The sequence below is a fragment of the Poecilia formosa genome, unplaced genomic scaffold (assembly GCF_000485575.1).
Source record: "Poecilia formosa unplaced genomic scaffold, Poecilia_formosa-5.1.2 Scaffold127, whole genome shotgun sequence".
Classification (NCBI taxonomy): domain Eukaryota; kingdom Metazoa; phylum Chordata; class Actinopteri; order Cyprinodontiformes; family Poeciliidae; genus Poecilia; species Poecilia formosa.
In genome coordinates this window covers 97,671-115,255 of record NW_006800066.1, presented here as the reverse complement: position 1 = coordinate 115,255, position 17,585 = coordinate 97,671, and the positions used below count along the sequence as shown (strand labels likewise).

The following is a 17,585-nucleotide window of genomic DNA, read 5'->3' as shown; positions in this document are numbered from 1 at the left end:
CAAAGACATTTTGAATAATGTCAACTTTGTATTAAAAGTGTCGTAATTTACCGAATGACGCTTTATGACAACAGTCATAAATGCTAATCCATGTTCATGACAGGTGTTATGTCATGTTTATGACAGTGTCATGTCAGTCTTATTCAACCCCCTTCAAATAAAGTGTTACCAAAGTATCTCCTTCTTTATCATTAGTAAGTTTTAACATCTCCCAAATTATTTCTTTACATCGTAAAGCAACATAAAGCAAACAGCATAGAAAACGTGTGTAAAATAATACAGCATACACAGACGTATGCTACTAAAACAAGAGCTAAAACTAAAATGTTTGCATTTATAAAAAAAAAAGATATTTCACACAAAGTTACAGAGCCTTTCTGAAACCAGAAATCTGCAAAGAGCTCCTTTGTGCATTTTGCATAGAAGGTGTGAATCAGACTCAGCCCTCCAGATGACACATTAAAATAACTCAGTGTACCACCCTTCCAGTCAAGCAATACTCCTATTTTTTGACACTGTGTAATCCTAACATTGAGTCGATCCGTCCCATGTAAGGCAGTGCATTCAGTCTTGGAGCATAGCAAACTCCAGCACCAGTCATGGCAGCCCAGACCACCAGAGCTGTCCCATTCTCTACCCAGTTTTATAAGCCACTGCAATGCCAACCTTGCAACCTTGCCTGTCCATTCCACTTCCCAGTAGCAGATGCATTTTAGACTCTCCTCACAAAGTACCTGGGTCCTCTTAAATCTGCCCTCATTTTCTGGTTGTGAAACCCTGTTGCTAGTACTGAGTACAGTTTTTGCTTCTTTGTTGTTTTCAGACAGAAGAAGCCGTCTGCCTGCTGTTCTTTCATCAAGTTTTAGATCTGCAGCGCCTGCATTACTGCCGACTCAGCCGGCCTCGCGCTTCTTTCTGCCGTCGGCTCTGAGAAATATTAAAGGTTGCTTAGGGAAGAAAGCTCCTCCAACAAGGCGATGTTAACGATCCCACCGCTTCAGAAATGTCAGCCGTAACCGTTTACAGGGGAGACTGGAGTAAGATGATCCAGTTTTCATATTTAGGATCAAGGCAGCTTTAGTTTGGTCACCAACTTAAATATCCTTCATCACATCTCATCAAGTGGATTTTATTTGTTGTGCAGAATTCAACCGGTACAGTCACTGTTTTTAAATTGTTACAAATTACAGCTAAACTGCTGCTTAGGAAAAATAAAAAATAAAAATAAACGAGATAATGCTTTCAAGCCTGTTTGGGAAGTGAACATTAATATCTGAGTCAAGTTACCTCAATTGAAACTTTTCTTGTGTCCACAACTAAAATGCTACAGTTTTATGACCTCACGTTGTAGCTCATAAATAGCACAATTGATATATAAAACAAATTTTAAATTATCTATAAAGGTCTAAAATCAATTCTCATGAAACTTATGATGGACTACATTCACTTTACGTAAAAAACCTTTTTTAAGAAATAAAAGTTTAAACACTTTACCCACGAGGTTTTTACCTTCACAAGCTTCATTAAATGATGCCTTCCTCCTAATTATTTGGTCACATGATCAATGTTTTATACCGTTTCCTAGCAACAAGGTGTGGCTAAGCTCACCTGAGTCACTACTACTATTTAGCAATGATTATAAGAAAAACCTTTTTTGACAATGAATAAAAAATNAAAGTTACCAGGACATTTTCTGTATTTTTATTTTTATTTTTATTTTTTCCAGAATTTCCATCAAAATATTTTCCATAATTTAACAGTTTTTTTATGTCAAATTTACCAATATTTTGCTAACCCAAAACTGAAATTCTGTCTTTTGTGATATATTCTCAAACTTAAAAAATAAAAAAACCTTGGACATTTCCAAATACTTTTGTCTTCCAAACCATTGTAGTCTGTACTCTATACCATATATTATATTGTAAAATATATTAAAGTTAATGTATTTAATATATTCTTCACATAATTTTGAAACAAAACAAAATTTTAAGTCCACAGGAAATATAGTTGTAGAACACAAAACACTTAGTTTGAAATTAGCTCATCCAAAGTGATATAAAAATGAAACCATTCAACAATTTGCAGACTTTATTTTGCAATTTAAGACCATAAATTGACATGTAATCTAGTCTTTATAACTAACCTAAGAGCAAAACATATTCTTGAGCTTGCTAATGTTTATCTTCTGTACATCACAACTAATTTATTGCATTTTACTATACAAATTTTCAACGTCTTCAAATGTAAAGCAGTCTTGACTCTAGTTTTGAAGTCAAATAAACAATTTTGTTAAGTTATTACTATAAGATGGAACATTAAAAAATGCTTTTGAACATGAAAATCATAGTTGTAAATAGGACCAACATACTTCAAAATAAATGCCGAAAGTCAACCACTATTTTTATAAAATACAGGTATAAATATTTAGTTAAAATCAAATGCTACACAAACCCAGCCGGTAACACTTTATTTGAAGGTGGATGAATAACACCTGTCATGAACATGAATAAGCCTTCATGAATATTGTCATAAAACGTCATTCGGTAAATTATGACACTTTTAATACAAAGTTGACATTATTCAAAATGTCCTCGTTATGACAACTTGACATTAATCTAGACAAAAGTGATTAATGATTGATTAATATTATTCTGCAGGTTGTTTTCTTGTCGGCACAAAGACAGTACTCTTATCTTTCATGTGACAAGATAAGTGCCAATAAAATTATAGTATTATTTAAAAAAGCTGTGGTCAATAAATCCCCACATATTTGTTAATTATTTAATAAGTAAATCAATTATTTACTCAATAAATAATTTATTTACAATAGGTAAATAAGTTACCAGTTCAGACACTGCTAGGATCCTTTTATTGCAATTTAGATTGTGGTGATTTTGTTCTTTTATGCCGAGTTTGCATGCATTTCTAGACTGTGTAATATTACCTTGACCTCTATAATCCTATGTCCTAATTTATTACTTGAGAAGAATTATCAGAAAAAACTGTAGCAAGTTTTACATTCAATGAATAAAAATTTAACTTTGATTAAGTATGGAAAGCAAATGTAAGGTATTTTTATAGTGATTGTTGTGTTCATGATATTCTATTTGGAAGCTTGTTTTTCACCAGGTTCCAGTTTTGTCTCAGACTAACTGTGGTTGGCAGTAATTTGGTGTGAATTATATACATGACTGCCTCATAAGTTTTAGATAAATCAGTGAAATGTTTGTAAGCTGTTGGTTCAGTGGCTAATTAAGACACACATCACTTTATTTTGTGTCTGGAATGTACAAGGTGCAGGTAGTTTTAAAGTAGAAACACTTCAATGCAGATATTTAGACAAACCACATTCACAAGATGAAAGACATCCAAGAATAGCTTCAATTTGAAAGAACACAGGCATGTTCTGAAATTCACTTTTTTATTGCACTCATTATCACTTCTAGCTTTTTTTTCTAGACATGACCCTGCATGTTTTGGTTTTACTTTAATACTGAAGCTTATATCCAGTTTTTTCGCTTCATTGTTTCACACAGTATTACAGGTTACATTTTTGTTTAATCCAATCTATTTTTGCTTAGATTTAATGCTAGACTTAAATCTATTCAGTTTCCTAAGTACAAAAACATAATAATGCATCTTTCTTATCTTTATTTAGATTGTTTTTCTTACTATACATTTTATATTGGAGCTAGTTGTGTTTGAAAGTATCTCCTTCTTTATCATTAGTAAGTTTTAACAAATCTCCCAAATTATTTTTTTACATAGTAAAGCAACATAAAGCAAACACAACATAGAAAACGTGCTCTTAATGTAAAATAATACAGCATACTAAAACAAGAGCTAAAACTAAAATGTTTGCATTTATTTAAAAAAAAAAAAAGATTATATTTCACACAAAGTTACAGAGCCTTTCTGAAACCAGAAACCTGCAAAGAGCTCCTTTGTGCATTTTGCATAGAAGGTGTGAATCAGACTCAGCCCTCCAGATGACATTAAAATAACTCAGTGTATCAACCTTCCAGTCAAGCAATACTCCTATTTTTTGACACTGTGTATTCCTAACATTGAGTCGACCCGTCCCATGTAAGGCAATGCATTCAGTCTTGGAGCATAGCAAACTCCAGGACCAGTCATGGCAGCCCAGACCACCAGAGCTGTCCCGTTCTCTACCCACAGTTTTATACGCCACTGCAATGCCAACCTTGCCTGTCCATTCCACTTTATCTTTTTACTTTATCGCTTTTTTGTTTCAATCTCCAAACCATTGACGCTCGGTTCAATTTTTCCCATATTTTCACATTTCCTGTTTTCTTGCCTCCTTCTGCATATAGTTGAGTGAATTAAAAAATTTGACTTAAACTCTTAACCTCTGACCTCTATTTCTACTTTCCTGGCATTTNTTTTTTAAGAAATAAAAGTTTAAACACTTTACCCACGAGGTTTTTACCTTCACAAGCTTCATTAAATGATGCCTTCCTCCTAATTATTTGGTCACATGATCAATGTTTTATACCGTTTCCTAGCAACAAGGTGTGGCTAAGCTCACCTGAGTCACTACTACTATTTAGCAATGATTATAAGAAAAACCTTTTTTGACAATGAATAAAAAATGTTTTCCAAAAAAAATGCAATTCCTGCTCATTTCAGACGGAATATTTAGTTAAAGTAGCAACTTTAGAAATCTAATCGTTTTAAAAAAGATATGTGTAAAGTTGTGAACTGTGCGCTGATAAAAGTTTCTTTTACTTCTTTAACCTGAGAGAGGCAGTTTCCATGTCTTCAGTTTATTTAAACTATTAATTTCCACAGGCTATATTCTTTTCTAAACCGATCCATGCAGGGTCACATGTTGATGTTACAGTCTTCTGCATGCAGAGATTTATTCATATTTAATTCCAGTTTCTTGTTCGTTTAGTTTTGACCCGATGATTCCGATTCCTCCACAAGCAACAACATTTTCATGTCTATATTTTATTATTTTAGCTGAAATCAAACATTTTATAAAAAGATACGAGTGGGTGGACGGTTAGCTCCAATCTACCTTTTGTACCGATACACACAGAAAGCAACGCAAATCAAACATCATAAAGTGAGTCGTCATAAAAAATAAAACAAAAACCTTTTTCTGCAAAAGACGAATTTGCTGTCAAGACTTTTTACTTTATCGCTCTTTTGTTTCAATCTCCAAACCATTGACGCTCAGTTCAATTTTTCCCATATTTTCACATTTCCTGTTTTCTTGCCTCCTTCTGCATATAGTTGAGTGAATTAAAAAAAATTGAGTTAAACTCTTAACCTCTGACCTCCATTTCTACTTTCCTGGCATTTTCTCTGAAACTGTTTTCTCAGGCAGCCACATTAAACACACTCCACCTGCTTTACTGTCTGACATTTAGCCACACAATCAGTGAACTTCGTCTCTGTGCACTTTCCAATAAATAAGGCTTGCAGGCTGAAAGAGCGAGCTATTTGAACACACTGACTGATTCAGTTACTGAGTGTTTCTGTTTTTTTTAGCTCTGTTTTCCGAGTTAAATGTCAGAGAAGCTTTGAAAGTCGGCCTCCAGGCTGACGCTGAAGAGCTTCCGGTCTGCGCCGCTGTTTGGCATTTGAATCAAAGGAAGTTGGAGCTGAAGCATTCTGCAGTTTGCATAGAGCCATGTGAAACATTTAATACAACAGCCATTCATATCTTTAAGAAATGTTCACCTAGTCTAATGCATCCGTTACCGCTGGAAAAAAGATTTAACTGCATTGTTCTCAATAGTTATTATTGTCCTGTGATTGAAGGTTCTTGTAGCATCAACCACACTGTAAAAACACTAAATCTTACTAGTATTTTTGTTCTAATATTTAGTGCAGATACCTTACTTGTAAGTTGGTTGTGTCTTATTTCAAGTGCAGTAACTTTCCAGCTTCTTTTAATTCCTTAATACTGATGAAAAAGTATAAGTGAGATAATCTGCCAGTGGAACAAGTAGGTCTGCAGGAGTTCTCAGTCTTTACTGTTAAATCTTGTTCCTGGGTAAAGTTAATGGTCCCAAAATGAAATAGATTACTGATAAACTTATTTCACTTACAACTTCCTGTGACTCTGAGCTGTTCTGATTTTTGACAATATAGCATAAAAGACACTAACATTCAATGTTATACTTGACCAGCTGAACTGCTTGTGGTGTTTAAAGAAAGAAATTTCCTTTCTTCTGTAAAAGAAAAAAGCACAAACCGACACTTTACTGAATACAACGTAGCCTTGAGTGTAAAATGGCACAATCTGACATCATTGAGCTGCCTTTAGAAAAATGTATGTATTTTTTTCTTTTGTTTTTCAATACGTTGGATTTTAACAGAAAAACGGGTTCTGTAGATATGTGTCTGTTATCTCCAAGTATTTGGATCCTTATGCATTCATTTTACCACTGTTTTTAAAATCACACTTAAATTTGTCTATCAAACATTTTTTACTAAAAACTTGTAGAAAACAAAGATATATTTTAACATTATGGTTTTATTTATTTACAGAAAACAAAACCTATCCAGATCAGCCTGGTCCAATCTGAAAAATGTCACGTTTAGAAGCAACAACTGCCATTAAATATTTACGACAACTGGCATGGAGTGTTTTACGTGCTGCAGGACGTTTTGCCCTGCTCTACTTTGCAGAATTGTTTCAATTCAGTGATTGGCTGGTTTCCAGGAATTAGCAACCACTCTACAGTCTGATCCCAGCATCTGTATTGCAAGAGTTCAAAACAGTAAAATGACCAGCACAAGTAAAAAAAAATGCCTGAAAGTGAAAAGAAAGCACTAACACTACTGCACATAATTTAACAAAAGTCTGTCAATAATCATATCTGGATAACAACCAGTAACACATTTTTGATTCTAATCTAAAGAATAACTTTAAAGCATATAATGAAACCTCCTGAATTATATAAACATTAAATTAGAAGCCAAGAACAAAGTAAGTTTGGACTTCTGCAGTGACTAACATTTCTGCCTTCACCTTGATGGAAATGTTTTCAGCGTTTTTGTGCTTTCAATGATTAAAACATTAACTTTTTTCTGAGTTAATGTGACTAGAAGGGAAAAAGATCATCTGGAAAAGTATTAAACAGAAAGGTGTTTGATTTAAGGCTAAACAAAGGAAGGACTAAAGAGCAAAGTGACCCATGAATGCCACATTCAGATGTTGAACTTCTAGTTTGATGTCGCTAAAAACGTATCTAAAAATATCTCTATGCACTACAATTTAAGTTTTTATTAGTCTTTTATCTCATTTACTGAAACATGAAGCAGAAATAGACAAAACAAAAGGGCAGGGGTTACTTTGCTGCCCCCTGCTGGTGACAGAAAAAAATAGAGAAATTCATCAGGGGATTCTAAAATAATTTGAGTTTCTCGCTTCTGTCAGGCTATATTACACGTTAGCTGTATCTCATGTTAGCTCCTGCTGCTGGGTGTTATAACTCTAATCTATCCTCATATTGTCTTTTTTTCCATTCGTACAACTAATTCCACCTTAAACTGTAGACTTTAGGGTGGATTTTTAAGAAAATGAAAGGTGTGCAGTCCGTTTATCAATGTCAATGAAGGTGACTGAGAATGTTTATATGTGCTGCACTAAATCAGCTCATAACTATGGAAAGACAGCCTGAATATATGGTAAGTAAATGCACTGGTGCTGTTGCTCATGCATAGAGCCAGCAGATTTCTGCAAGGGGCAGCAATTTTCTCTCCATTTTCTCCACAGTCACGCAGCAGCCCTGATCTGCCTTTCCGCTGGCTGCATACTTGGACTGAATATGAAAAGCCACAGCGGTGCTACATAATTCAAACAGGAAACCTTCATTATTCTGAGGTAATGCACTTTAGGCCTTGACGCCGTGCCTGCTCATTAGATTACAGGATAAAAGCTTTACTGACAGACAGGGAAGATTGTCACCCAGTTGCACTATGAGCAGACAAGGGAGTTATGCAAGAAATTTCATAAGAATTCAACAATTACATGTTTAATTTTATTGTTTGCAGTTATAGCGTTCATAAAATGCTCCGAAAATTCAGGTTTTTATTTCATCTGCGTTATTTTTTATCACCACAAGATGGCAAACTTACTTCTCCGTATTTGTGCAGCAAACTTTAAATAAATCACTCCAGAACTCTGGACTCTCCTCGTTTTTATCGAAGCATCATCATCATCTTGATGAATTAAGTTGCAGCAGGAGAAAGTTTGCTCTCATCTCTCCTTTCTGTCCCCGTCACACCGGGCTAAGCTTCAAATAACTCACACTGGACATCAGCTATTCATAAGGGTGATGGCTAAAAAAAAATCCCACTTTGAAAGTTAAACATCCGTGTCAAGGTGGAGTAATGTCTGCAATGCTCCTCGCTCATCTCAGGGTCATTTTTCCTGACAGTAATGGGAAAAGCCATGACGTAAATTTAGTTACAGTTATGGTAAAAAAAAAAAAAAGAGAGAGAGAAGAGAATCCATTAACCTTCAGCTCTATGACTTCATGTGTTAATAAATAACAAAAACAATCTGATACTTACCAGAATTAAACTTTAAACTTTATCTACACTTGTCACTAAAAAAAAACATTTCTTCCATCACAGAAGAAAGAAAAATAATCGCTTGAAATATTATCAAAAATATTAATAACCTAATTTGTAGCTCAATTTCAGAATACTTCTGTGGGAATAAATATGGGTTTGAACTGCGATTAAGACAAGTCTTAGATATTTAATGCACATTTTCCTAATAACACTTTAATCATTAACTCACAAATCTATTAAACTGTTTTAGAAAATCTGTAAAAGCATATAATGTCTGAAACCTGATAAATTAAACATTCTTTACGTCTATAGATGAATCCAGTCACCGACATGAACTGTTCTTTCATCTCTTTTGTTTTTTGGGGGGTTTTCTCTCAGACGTCAACAGAAATTGATCACAAAATGAAGATAATGTTGCTCCGTTTTTGATCCTTGCTGTGGGTTCAGATTATCTGTTTTCAGTGGTAACGCAGATTTCCATCCCACGGCAAGGATTAAATGTTCCTCCGTCTCTTATCTCATTTATTTTGCAGTTAGACTGAAATGAGTGTCGGCACATCTGACAACAGCATCCATCAGGCTTTTGACAATTAATGGATGAAGTGTAACATTTGACCAAGGGGACGTTCAGAGCAACCTAGCAGCAAAATGCCGACTTGTCGGACATAAATCTTTATCTCATGTCAAGAAAAAAAGTTAAATATCTTTCTTCATGGGAATTTTCCTCTGGGATTAATAAAGTATAGTCATGCATTGAATATACTTTATGTAGGCTGTAAAGTGTCATGAAAAAAACATTTATCCTTTGGGAAATTTACACACTTTTAATGTTTCAGATTATCAAACCAAAAAGACAAGCGGAGTAAATGCACACTGTATTTATCAGATGTTTTTATTTATTCAAGGAAAAACCTTTGTACAAAAACCTTGGTAGCAACAGCTGGGGTCCAGACTTTAACTAGACCACTACTGCTTTGTGAGCCATTCAGAGGTGAGGTATTTTAGATTGGTTTTTCAGCAGGACAATAAAGTTAAATCTGAGGGTTGGAAAAATCTAACAAACCTCTGCTAGTAAGATTTTCTTGTTCTGAAATGATACGTTCATTTTATGTCCACAGAAAGTTTTAGTAGCGTCATTTTGTTCCTCACTTCTTCATGAAGTTCTTCAGGACGTGACGAGTCGGTCGTCAAACAGGTTCTATTTAAGGGATTCCTTGACTTGAAATCAGTCATGAATGCAGCTTATTAAATTGAACCAAAGAACGTGGTTAGTCACAAGAAATTCACGATTCAACAAGGGAGGCAATTATATTTTCACACCAGGCTGGGAGGAGCAGGCTGGCTTGAAAAGCTTTTTATTCTTCAATTAAATCATCATATAAACATTAATCTATTAAATGTGATTTCTGCACCAATTAGAGTTTGTAGCTGAAACGAGACGGCGATTTCAGTTATGCTAAACAACAACTAATTTGCCACTCAGCACAGGTGGTTGTTGTCCAATTAGGAGCAACAATAGACCAGGTTCTGGTCGGCAATCATTAATTTTCTGCTTGAGTGAGGCAACAAATATCCTCTCTGAAGTCTGAAAAATGCTGATAGCCAGTGGCTCTTGGCCAAGTGTCTGTAAGAGTCATCTCATTTATTTCAGTGACTTGAATTGTCACATCTAAGTCTTCTGTTTAACAAGAATGTTGTTCCCTATTTGAAAAAAAAAGATGAGGAAATTTGGGGTTTGTGTTTTTGCAATATTTGTAAATAAACTTGATTATAAAAACAAACCCTTTACTAATAAAAGCATCACAAAAAAAGCAAAAACATCAACACAATTAAATCAAGGCTTCACTACAATTTTAAGATTGTTTTAAGATAATTTTAAAACCATTCCGATTTAAATTTAAGACCTGCATCATGACAGAAATGTATCAAAGAAAAATAATATATTTCCTAAAGTAATAGTGCCAAGATTTTTTGTACAGAGTAAATGTAGCATCGTATGAGTTAGCAACAAAAGTGAGCCACTGGTAAAGACAAACTCTGTCTAGCAAACTGGTTATCAAACAGACGCAAAACAGATAGCTAGCGAGGGTATATTATCAGCTATAGTTAGCAAAAGTGCTAACTGCCTCAAACACAATGAAGATGTCTGCATCTCAAAGATTTGCCTGAAAAAATAAATTACATAGATTATGAGCTTAAATAGTCCTACGACCGCAAATTTAAAACCTGTGATCAACCTATTTAAGGCCAACTTACATTTTTTTAAATGGATTTAAGACATTTTAATGCCTTAATTTTAGATACATGAATTTAAGACTTTTAAAGGATGTGCTGACATCCTGCAAATTAAAGCCAGATTACAGAGACGATATTAAAATATTAAAAATACTAAATTATGTCGCATCGAAACTGTAAATCACAACAGGAGTTTTCAGCACATCAATCACTGACTAAACTAAACATTTACAGAGGAAAATAGGAGTCAGTGGATTAACATAAGCATGATCAGGCATAAATGTGTAAAACCGTCTTTTACAGATGTGACTTTTGCATGTGGATGGTTGTGAAGCAAAAGGAGGACATCCAGCTTTCAACAGGCCACCGTCACCTGTCACTGTTTTCTGATTGTGACCCAGGGTGGTCCAGACTGTGACAGCCCATTTCTGCAGCAGACAGTGAGGGAGGAACGTGTGAGGACCTCCTGGGATCAGCTCAGTCCCACCTCTATACTGTGTGACCCACTTCTCTGACAGCTGCTCTGCTAAAACCTCCACAGCAGATGAGTTCTTCTCTCACTGGGCTTCAACCACAGCCACAAGAGATGGAAAGAAATCCTTTCCTCCTTAACACTGTCAGATTTGTTCAACTGGAACATTTTAAATCTTAAAAGTAGTTTTTATGTTATGATTTCTGTAAAAAAAAATCTTAGAAAGCCAAAGACTCCGGCTTTTTAAACTTAAATAGCCTTCCTATATAAATATGGACAAAACATTAAATACAAGCAACAACTTTTAAAGGTGACCTGTCATGCTTCCTTGAACAGGTTAGAATATGTCTATGGTCTATACAAAACATGTTCATTACATTTCTTGCACAAACTCATTCTTGGATAATTGAGATCCTTTCAGAATGAGCTGTTTTAGGGCGTCTTGTCACTTTAAATCCAAACAAAGTGCTGCTGGCCACGGCCCCTCCCAACTCAATGTTTACACTCGCACATGAAAATGGCTGCAAACACACACCATTATTACATCTTTGAAAAGTAGAAGTGAAACCTCCTGCACAGCCAACAAGAATGCAGCAAGTGGTATCTGAATGGTAAGTCAACAACAAAACACTTGTCTTTTCCAGCAGCCATTGTACAGAGACTACAGCAGTAAAACCAGCTGAGCAAATGTGCTGGACCTCTGCTTAGGTTACTAAGTAACAGGCCTGGGTCTGGCTGGTGTTGCTAGGTTATAGCAGAGTGCATCTGTCGACAGTGACTCAGGAGGTTTTTGAAGCAACTTGTTTTCTAGACACCAAAAAGCATTTACTTACTGTCAAAAAACAGAGGTTTCCTCTCTCCAACTATTAAACTTCAACAGGGCAAGATAGCACAACAAAGACATTCATAAAAACCTGCAGATGAGATGTTTTCCCCAATTTAAATTTCAAAAACAACTGAAAAATGATTTCCTTTAACAACTGTTTTCACAGAAGGTAATATGGCAGCAGTTTTAGACAATACGCGCCAAACCAAGATGACAGACTGAATCCAGAGGTGAGAAAGTGAAAGTGGGACATCGTGACTCTCACCTCAGCACCAGGGGACAGACTCCTTTTCCTGAGGGCCGGGGAGCGCTCGGTTGATTGTAGAGGAGTCAGACCTCCGTTCTTCAGCTGCTCGCCTGAGGGCGACTTTGGTACAGTCCACACAGGAACACCATCTGCATCAAAAAGGAAAACAAAAAAAAGGAAGAAAAACCCGGAAAAGCAGCATCAGACCCTGCTGTCGAGCTACTGAATGACAAAGGCAGGACAGAAATTCACAGCTGGCTTTGCACTGATGGAATCATAAGAGACAACGGAGAAAACTCATAACGCTATCTTCCATTTGCATCTGACATTCACGATTAAAAGGTGTGAGATGACTGATGGAGCTCAGACACCAGGAAATTAAGTGCAAAATTGTTTGTTTCATTTCTGATATTAGACTGACTGGGTGGCATATCCACTATGACTGTCGAGTCATACCTGTTACTATGACTCAACAAACTTGACTTCAGTCCAGCAATAATGAAACGGCGCCTTGCAAAAGTACATCTTTTGAACTTTTTCACAGTACAACCAAAACTAACAACTTTATGGATATTTGATGCATGAAAATGAAGCAAAGAGAGAAAGGACAAATTATTTTTCATCTAGTTTACAAATAAAAATCTAAAACAACGTAGTCTGCATAATGAAGGCCTGTCACAATAATCATCTTTCTGGACAATTAATTGTCCTAGTTATTGTTGCAATAAACGATAATATTGTTGTTCTGAGACCATTTTAAAGTAACTTAATGGGATAATAATGCAAGACCACCCTATCAAACATCAACAAATGTTAATTTTGTATACTTAATACTGGAACAGGAAGATATAAAACACAACCAAAAATAATAAAGAAATAAAACCACACACAACCAAAAGTAGAGATCTATATTTTTCCAAATGGAAATCAAAGAGTTCATTTTAATTCATCACATGATTAACCGATTAATTGCAACAGGGTTATGCATACATATATCTCGTTCCTATTACTTTGACATTACCAAATAAATTCTAATCCAATAAACTCCCTTTACATGTCAAGTAACTATTAAACAGAGTCCAGCTGTTTGTAATTTAATTTCACTATAAATTCAGCTGTTCAGAGGTTTCTTAGATTAAAAACATCTGTAAACAATTAGCATCATGAAGAGCAAGTCAAAATAAACACAAAAGAATAATAATAATAATAATAATAATAAAGGTTTAGATTATAAAATATCCTCACAGAGCTCTGTCTCAAACTGAAACAAGGGTGGCTCACCTGAAAACTTACAAGTCTGGGATGTGTTTCCAGACAAGGAAAACAATCAAAAGAAGAGAGGATGTATGGAGGTAAACACAGCATCCATAAGACCCTTTTTATGTGCTACAATGGCCTAGTCAAAGTCCATATCCAAAACAAATTGAGAATCTGGGGCAGGACTTGAAAATGTTGCTGTTCAGAACTAATCTGAGTGAGTTTGAGCTGCTTTGTGAAGATTATGAGCAAAACTTTGAGTTCTTATGAGTAAAGCAAAGCAGTATTGACTCAGTTAAATTAAAAATAAATGCACACCACATTTTTCAGAGATTTTTTTGTAAATACAGAAGTATTGTTTGTAACATAACTAAACGTGAAAAAGTTCTTTTGCAAGGCTTTGTTATTCATTCTGGAGGTAACGTGTGACTAGAACTGTAACAAAATGTGAGAATATTTAAGAGTAAATGATGCGTTTATGTTGGGAATTATGTCAGGATCCTTCTGGGAAAAAAAAGTGAAGTGAAAGTCTGAGATGAAAAGGCAGCGGTTTGGTAATCATGTTGGAAAAGCTTGCAAGTAAGGAAAAGGCTTCATCGAACGCCTCTAGAAGCAGCCGTGCACAGCAGGCGCAGCAGAACGTATTTGCTCTGAAGCAAATGGGATTTGAAAAAATGTGGTGACCTTTTAAATGTCATGGAATGGAAACAAAGAAGCCTGTATAAACACTATTAATAAAAGGCAACCATGTAAACCCAAACATGAGGTCTGTGTTTGAAAAAGAAAAACAGAAACAACGAGGCTATGCAAAACACAAAAGATAACTGTTTTTCTTTTTGTGTTTTAGATTTTTGCTGTTTTGTTGCACATTTATTTTTTTAACACTGCTATCTGTTCAAGATGATTTTTTCCTACCTTCATGTGTCTCACACATGCTGGTATTCATCTACTTTTGGGTCAGCCGCACCGCAGCAGCACCGTCTGTCTGATGCATCTTGAATTTCAGAAATAATTGTTTGCTGTGTGTTGTAAGCACACGGTGCACATGCTCACTAAGTGTGTCTGTTCTATTTAAGGACTCCCAGATGTGGTCGATATGGTACATTTAAATGACATTTTCTCTGTGGTTCTGCATCAGTGGAGCAGTTCTGGGACCATAAAGTAGCTCTCTGTATTGTTGATGCACTATTTGCTTTATTTCTTGGTAGAATAAAACACATTTTGAAGAGATTATGATTGTTTTTATTCTCCTGATATATTTGTCCCATTTTTGGGTGGAATAAACTTGCACACGAGGGTAAGAAATTTGGCACCAAACCAAACAAAATGGAAAATTTTACAAACTTACAAGATACTTCACTAGCTAGCTTTAATAGCTCTTTTTAGGGTTTTGAAGCAATTTCAGGATTCAAACTGCTTCAATTCTTCATAAATGCTTTTCAAAGGTTTTTAGCATCCCACCCCTGCTGCATATTGAGCGTTCAGCTCAACTGGACTGAGATCTGGAGAAAAAGAAGACCATCATGTTCAAGAGGGTCTAAAATTGCATTTTTAGAGCATCACCAGCAGCCAGACCTATAAAGACAAACAAAAAGTCTCCATTTTAAAGGTTTTTTTTAAATTGCATTTAATGAACTCTCCCTATAAACGCTGAAAAATGGGTTTAAAATTTAATCCTTACACTCTTAAACCACTGGAGGTTAAAAGTTGTCAAAGAGTTGACTCTTTAGTGAACATAAAGGCAGATGTTAAAACTTTAATTCGTAGTCATGAAACGGATGTTGGTGCAATCTGAATAATTATTTTATGTTTGTTCTATTTCACTGCATTTGCTGGATAATCTGACAGGCTGATCTGATATCGTTAATATTTTAAAATTTTCTACTTGTTATTAGCGTAACAAGTAGAAAAGGCAAGCGTTTTTGTATTGGACTGAAAAAATTAGTAAATGTAGTGACAAAGGTTAGATCACAGACACTCTGCTGTGTAATTAGTATCCAGCCATCGTAGAGCGAACCCAAAACTCTCATCTAAATTCATTTGTCTTGGTTAAAACATAATTATTTAGTGTCTTCTGCATGAAACAGAATCCACAACGATCCATTTAAGACACTTGAATCCACATTTGACTTAAACATAATCTAAATATTTCTCATTTTAAAGTTTTGCGGCCACATCGCAGGATTTATTTTATTTGAAATCCCTTCTCTTGTCCACATCATTCACTTAAATGGTGTGAAAGGTGTGATGCACGATGCGGTTCCTATCCTGATGCCCATCAGTGCAAGCCAAACGGTGTTGACACGCCGGTCAGCCTGCGTCCGTCAGCTGAACTGAAAAGTGTGAAGAAGATAGTGAATCTGCTGTCAGGTCAAAGTAAGGCGCTAACAGAAAGCTGTGCAAGAAGGTGAGTGAAAAGTTAAAGAGTTCAAGATGTAATTTTTATTAAAAAAAAGGTTATTTATGATATTTGGAGTTTTAAAGATGCTGATAGTTGATAGAAGTTAGCTTTTTATGACAGACTTCTAGGTACAGGTATAGTGAGAGGTTTATATTCCACAATTATGTATATGAATGTGAAATTAATTCTGATATACTTTTAGGGTGAAATACTATTTTAGAAACAAATTGGACACAAACGTTTCTATTTATTGTGCATTTTCTGTTGTTGCTCAACTGATCGCCATCTGTGGCTACCAGATGAGCTGCAGCCGTTTTCTAACAAACATTAGGAATGCACAGAAAGCAGCAAGTTACAAAGCTATAGGCTCTCAGGACTATGAAATGAATTAGCCAACTACAGCCATCGTCTCCCAATGACGCAACGATGAGAACACAAAACATTGATTTTCCAGTCACATACCTTGAAATGGCATTTGTTGTGAGCTGCCACAATAATAAACTGAATTGAAAACAATTACAATAATTACTTTTAGTTTAATAACTCAATCAAAAGTTGTAATAAATCTATATTTTGTTAGGTCTTCCACATTACATCTGCTTAAGACAAACATAAAAAAAAAAAACATATACAGCTCTGGAAAAAATGAAAAGACCACTTAAAATGATCAGTTTCTCTGATTTTACTCTTTAGATGCCGAGCCTTCAGGCCTCAAATAATGCAAAGAAAACAAGTTAATGTTCATTTAGAAACAACAAAACTAATGTTTTAACTCAGGAAGAGTTCAGAAACCAATATTTGGTGGAACAACCAGGAAGTTTTAATGGAGTTCACCTGAAGGGTCAGTGATGTTTATCTGGCTTGTTGCATTTTGCCAACATGGGCACAAATAGTTTTATGCTACATTGAATGATTAGGATTCATATGCATTTTTAATCTTTTCCTACACTCAGATTTCTAAATGTAGACAGACTTTATAGAACATCCTGGATCTTTGAATATAAAATATTAACCTTTAGCTGGTTAAATGCTCATTTGCGCTCATGATCTGTAGGTTTCCCAAATCATCAAAACAAATGAAGCTGAAATTCGGTTCTGATTTTCCAATTCTCTTCTCAAATCTTTTTTAATTCAAAATACAGGACTCTTGAACTTGTAAACAAGTCTGCTGTACTAGACGCAGATTCTCTGAAGCTGCGGTTCTCATCCCTGCTCCCACCATCCTTCATGTTTGAGACGTGACTCTGCTCCAGCACATCTACTTCAGATGATTACGTTTTCTCCTCGGCGTGCATTGGAGTGCTGCAGAAGCCGTCAATCACCTTTTTCTGTTTTTAAAGTCAAGTGTGTGGCAGCAGGAAAACATCTGAAAACACGCAGCAGAGAAGAGTTTTGTACCATTTTATAAAGAACAGAACGCAGCAGGGTTTTGTTTGGCATTTAGGCCCAGTTTAAGAGCCACAGGTCCAGGTCAAACTGAAAAGATTTGCCTAGAGTCGTTTAGACTGCAAACATTGTAGTTAGTCAACAAACTAAATACTGATGATATAAAATATTAAAATCAAGTTGAGATATGACAAATCAAAAC

The 17,585-nt window shown here is 35.3% G+C and overlaps 1 protein-coding gene across 1 annotated transcript in view; it reads right to left on the bottom strand.

The window, feature by feature from the left end:
- osbpl10a (oxysterol binding protein-like 10a) overlaps positions 1-17,585 on the bottom strand; it is a 101,342-nt gene that overhangs the window by 26,551 nt on the left and 57,206 nt on the right. The window contains exon 7 of the mRNA XM_007561435.2: positions 12,358-12,488. Within this exon, the coding sequence (XP_007561497.1) occupies positions 12,358-12,488 (131 nt within the window). The remainder of the gene's footprint in view (positions 1-12,357; positions 12,489-17,585) is intronic.